Source organism: Bison bison, unplaced genomic scaffold, assembly GCF_000754665.1.
Source record: "Bison bison bison isolate TAMUID 2011002044 unplaced genomic scaffold, Bison_UMD1.0 scf7180017852474, whole genome shotgun sequence".
Taxonomy (NCBI): domain Eukaryota; kingdom Metazoa; phylum Chordata; class Mammalia; order Artiodactyla; family Bovidae; genus Bison; species Bison bison.
Window position 1 is genome coordinate 15,173 of NW_011483047.1, and position 5,939 is coordinate 21,111.

The 5,939-nt window shown below is 38.4% G+C and overlaps 1 protein-coding gene across 1 annotated transcript in view; it reads left to right on the forward strand.

Annotated features, from left to right (window-relative positions):
- The window catches only part of KDM5C (lysine (K)-specific demethylase 5C), a gene marked incomplete at its 3' end in the record, with an annotated part of 30,559 nt that overhangs the window by 15,166 nt on the left and 9,454 nt on the right, over window positions 1–5,939 (forward strand). Inside the window, exons 11-12 of the mRNA XM_010852721.1 lie at window positions 3,863–3,982; window positions 4,094–4,288. Coding sequence (XP_010851023.1) covers window positions 3,863–3,982; window positions 4,094–4,288 — 315 coding nt within the window. The remainder of the gene's footprint in view (window positions 1–3,862; window positions 3,983–4,093; window positions 4,289–5,939) is intronic.

A 5,939-nucleotide genomic window follows, 5' to 3' on the forward strand; every position in this document is an offset into this window, starting at 1 on the left:
GTGTATGGATTTTTATAATCTCTTTTGTTAAGTTTGATCATCTAGAATGGCTTTGTCCAGCTTGATAGCCACTAGCCACATGTGGCTGTTGAGCACTTGAAACATGAGTAGTCATAACTGAAATGTATTTAAAGTATAAAGCACATGTTGGATTTCAAGGTGTAATATGAAACAGTTTAAAATATCTCACTAATACTTCTGTATACCAGTTACACATTAAAATGATATTGTAGATATAGTAAATAAAATATATTGAAGTTAATTTTACTTTTTTAACGTGGCTATTAGAGAATTTGAAAAGTATTTGTGTGGCTGGCATATTTCTGTTGGACAGTGCTGGTTTAGAATGATTTTTGCTTCCTCACCATGAACTATTCATACCATCTTTTTTGAAATACAACTTTATTGCAGTATAATTTACATACCATAAAAATCATGCATTTTAAATGCACGATTCAGTGAATCTACAAAGTTGTGCTACCATTACTTTATTCCAGTTTTAAAACATTTCCATCACCCCAAAAGGATCCTGTGTACCCTTTTGCAGTCACTCTCCATTCCAACCCCTAGTCTCAAGCAACCACTAATTGACTGACTCTAAAAATTTGCTTTTTCTAGACAGTTCATATAAATGGAATAATATGTGGTCTTTGTATATCCGGCTTTTCATTTAGCATAATGTTTTTGAGGTTCATCTGTGTTAGAGCTTGTTTCAGAACTACCTTTTTAAGGTGGACTAATATTATATTGTATGGATATACTAAATTTTGTTTGTCTATTCACCAGTTGATGGACTTTGGGGTCATTTTTTTAATAGCTGCAGAATGTGAGGAAAGTTTTTTAAAAAAAACTGTATAGGAAGAAAATAGTAAAGTGACATTGCCAAAATGAGGGTACAGGAGCATTAGGTTTTATTTCTGGCTCTGCTACTTGAGGCTTTTCTAGGACTCAGTTTTCACATCTATAAAATCAAGGCTGGGACTAGATCATTCAACAGATATTGCTGGAACTCCCTGTGTGCAAGGCCTCTGGTCAACACCCTGAAAGTAAATAAACCAATCCCTGCCTTTGGTCGTGTGTAGTTGAGTAGAGGACAGAGATGAGTAAACAACTGGAATAAAATATTATTAGGGGTGTTACAGAAGAAAAACAGACTGGGTCATTAGGAAGTTGAGGGAGGGAGGGGTCAGGAAAGTATTTGTAGAAGTGGCGACACTTGAAGGAAGAGTAAGAGTTTGTCTGTTGGGGCTATGGCTTTATCATGTAGATATGAGGATTTGAGTGAGAGGTTCTCAACAGGGACATTACATGATCAGATTTGCATTTTGGTTGGGGAAGACAATTCTGGTTGATAATGGGGGCCAGTGCGGCAGTACAAGCAGTAAATACTGATATTGTCTCTAAGTAGGCGTAGATTTGAGAAGAAAATGTATTGGAGGTAGGAGCTGATACATGACCTGAATAAATTTGGAGATTCAATATTGTTAGGATGCTGATTCTCTCCACATTAATCTAGAATCCTAGCAGAGGAATTGTGTTGAAGGCTATAAACCTTTTAGGTTCTTAGTATATATTAGCAATTTTGCTTTCTAGAGAGAAGTTATTGGTCCCCATACCTGCACTGTACTTATTTCAGTGTGTCTTCATCAGCGTTAAATGTTTGTCTTAAAAAACTTTGTAAGACTTCTTGGTAATGGTGGCAAACTAAACATACACATGGCTACTTCCATTCCTTATTGAAACTTCACTTAAATGACACAAAGGGATTTTTTTTTAAGGTAAAAAAATCACAATGATGGGGAAAACAAGAGACAATGAAAAAATTCTTGAAACTAGGAAACAGGAAAACTGAAACTTAAATCAGTACCTGGAACATCTGCGAATCAATCTGAAAGCCGTGGGAACCTCACCCACACTAGGTAGCGGGAAATGTGACCCTCCCTCACTAGCAAAAGATTGTGAGGTGTACTTTTGAAATTGATCTCTGGATTGAGGTCTTTTAGGTACAATTGAGGTATAGTGAAAATACTAGAATTCATTGTATACTTACTGAATGTTGAGGTTCCCAGCCATCTTCCTCCACTTGACTCTTAGAACACTGGTAGCCAAACCTTTTTTCTTCGGGCACAGAAAATGGGTGAGTTTTCTCTGGGGACTCTTAACTGGCTCAGAAGGAAAGACCTAGAGTTTCCCAAACTAAGTGGCTTTACCCTACAGTGAAGCTCACAGTTGACAAACTTCATCTCAGTACTCAGAACTTCTATTCAGTCTTTTCCTTTCTTACTTTTGAATATAAGTAGATAACCGAGAAAACTCTAGAACAAAGTAGAACCAAATGGTAAAAAAGCAGTTTGAACAGAGGGTAGGCTGGGAGAAATAAACTTCAAAAAGAAAAGGAAAAGAAACCTCATTAAAACTTTCAGAGATGAGCATATGTTGCAAACATAAAATAAGAACAAGATGCTATTTTAAAAGAACATGCTAAGAACAAAAAAGAGCTCTTGGAAATTAAAATTAATGATAACAAAAGTGGAAAACTAAATAAAAAGCATAGAAGATAAACAGTTAAGGATATCTCCCAGAAGATAGAATAAAAAGTTAAAGGCAGAAAAAGCTAGAGAAAATCAGAGAACTTTTTCTGGTAGTTCAATATTCAATAATTCTCTCTGAAAAGAGAATAAATGAAAACTGAAAGGATCAAATTATTAATGAAATTGTTTAAGAAAATTGCCCTCAACTACGAGAGTCTCCAGAATCAAAGGGCCTACCCAGTACATGAATGAGAATAGATCCATACCAAGGTATATCTGGTGAATTTTCACAAACACTGGGACCAGAAAACTCGTACAAGCTTTCTGAGAGAAAACTGGTTTCATTCAAAGCATTACAGATCAGAATGGCTTCAAACTTTCAAAAGCAACATTGGAATCCAGAACACTAGAACCATGCCTTCAAAATGATTTTCAACTTAGAATTTTATATGTGCCGTCAAATTATCAAATGTGAGAGTAGAATAGAGATATTTTTCTAAATTCTTCCCACTGTTTCTCAGGAAGCTGTTGGATGATGTGCTTAATTAACCACAGCAAAGGAACAAACCAAGAAAGAGGAAGACATGGGATCTAGGAAACAGGAAATCTGTCATGGGAGAGTGACAATCCAGGGAGGGCAGCTGGTCCAAATTGTAACAGATCATAAGGCTCTATCAGAGATTGCTACAGAAAGGTGAAAAGTGATAGAGTTTTACATTTGTCAAAAAGGTTGGGATTAACTTACTAATACATGCATAGAAAACTAAGCAAATTGAGAAATAGAAGGCTGTTTTTAATATAGTCTTGAGGCATGATATTTAGAATTGTTAAGGTGAATGCCAAAATAATCAGAAGAGGTGAAAACCAATGGCTGTAGGAAATGGAGAATGGCAGGGCCTGCTGATTTTATAACAGATTTTGTAGAACCACTTGGTGTGAAACTGCTTACATGACTGGTAACAAAAATTGTTACTGAGAAAGGAATGGCCAGCTTAATGGAAAGTTATATTTTGAATTTTTATAAAAATTATTAAGGAAGTTGAAATATTTTGGTATATTTCCTGCTTTTGACTCAAATTCTCTTTTTTTAAAATTAATTTATTTATTTTAATTGGAGGCTAATTACTTTACAATATTTCCTGTCGTCACAAATCAAAACCTTGAGAACAGAGACCAGTGGTCCTCTCTGTTGGAGTTGGAGGATCTGGGAATCTGTTGTCAGACCATTCCCTGAGACTTTCCTTCCTCTCCTTGAGGACTCTGCACTTAGATGAGGTTTCTGTAGACTATGGAAAACTTTTATCTCAGCGATCTTGGCTTTTCTTCCTCAGGTTGTCCGCACAAACCAGTGTGCAGGAGAATTCGTCATTACCTTCCCTCGTGCTTACCACAGTGGCTTTAACCAAGGCTACAACTTTGCTGAGGCTGTCAACTTTTGCACTGCTGACTGGGTGAGTCTGGAGTGTGATGAGGGGTGGCAAGGAGAAGCAGGAGGGTGGTAGGGAAGCTGAGGCACCATGGCCTCCAGACTTGGCTATGCTCAACCTTGAACCTGACCACAGCTGCCAGCTGGGCGCCAGTGCATTGAGCACTACCGCCGACTCCGAAGATATTGTGTCTTCTCCCATGAGGAGCTCATCTGCAAGATGGCTGCTTGTCCAGAGAAGCTGGACCTGAATCTAGCAGCAGCTGTGCATAAGGAGATGTTCATCATGGTGCAGGAGGAGCGGCGTCTACGAAAGGCCCTGTTGGAGAAGGTGAGTGGTGGGGAGAGTGTACAGGATTGGGTACCCTAGTCTGGCAGAGATAGGAGAGGAGGAAGTAGTAGTAGGCTCTACTCTTGGGAAGTACTGAAAAGAACTAGACACATCTAAGTTGAAAACTACATTCCATTCTCTACCATTTACTAATAACTGTTGGCAAGTTAATTTACTTGACTGAGCCTCAGCATCCCCATCTGAAAAAAAATGGAATTATAATAGTGCTTATCTTTTTGGATAGTTGAGTGGATTTAAGTTGTTAAGTGGGCTTCCCAGGTGGCTCAGATGGTGTAGTGTCTGCCTGCATTGAGGGAGACCCAGGTTCGATCCCTTGGGTCAGGAAGATTCCCTGGAGAAGGAAATGGCAACCCACTCTAGTACTCTTGCCTGGAAAATTCCATGGATGGAGGAGCCTGGTAGGTTACAGTCTATGGGGTCGCAAAGAGCTGGACATGACTGAGTGACTTTACTTTCACTTTCTTTTCTTTCAAGATGTTAAGTAAGTGACCCATAGCAGGTGCTGGTATAGCTGCTATTCATGATTATTTAAATAACCCAATAAGACCAACTGACATAACAAAACCCCCATTTGCTGGTAAGCTTGGACAACCTTTTTAGGTTACCTAACCTTTCATAGTCTTACTCTCCCACTCTATAAAATGGGAATAAATACCTCTTGTGAGGTGGTTGTAAAGCTTGAGTAAGATGATTTATGTCAAAGCATCTATTACTGCACTTTCAGTGTAGCAGCTGCTGTTATTGATAATATTAATACATGAACAAAATAATTGAAATATGGGATATTAAATGCCATTTTATTGCAGTTCAAATGGTTTAGCAGTTCAGATTGGGTTCGTGTTACTGAGTAGAAGGCAGATAGATTCCTCATAACTTATCAGTTTTATTTGAAGGTGAGTGGGACTGCTGTTCATGTAGTTTAGCTGCCTTAAAGCTCCAAACTTGCTCAGTTAGGGAATTGATTTAGTGAGAGTGCTCCATAGGATGCACAAAAGAATGCTGGTCTTGAGGAATCCCATGCTGGATCCCTTTTCTTAAAATAAGGAAATTTAGGCTAATATTTTCTTATTTTAAAGCTCATTTATAACTTCCCTATGAGCATGGGCTGTAAGAATTGCAGCTTTGGTAAGTGTTGGAGGTCTGGGGCCTATCAGTCTGTGGTATTAGTTGATGGGCTTTTCTAGGCATAATTTTTTCTCTCTGTTCAGTGCTGTTATTAAGTGATGACTTTGGGGCTGTGCTAGGCTATAGGAAGGAGCCAAAGTAAGGTGGGAAAAGTAGATGTTCCCATACTAACACTCAGAATTCTCTATTCTCAAATTCTCAGAATTTGGCCCTTACCTAAGAGAAGAATTCTGGAACCCCCAGTCTCAAAATTCTGTAAAAGATTGTGTGTGTGTGTGTGTGTGTGTGTGTGTGTGTCCTTTTCTAGCGAGAAGGCTCAAATTCTGTAAAAGATTGTGTGTGATTGTGTGTGTGTGTGTTTGTATATGTTTGTGTATATGTTTGAGTCCTTTTCTAGCAAGAGGGCTCATAGCTTACATCCAGTTCTCTAAGGAGTTCATGATCCAGGAATACCTAGGGGGTTCACCCTAAGAGCAGCATTCTCTAGCATCAGATTCAAAATAGG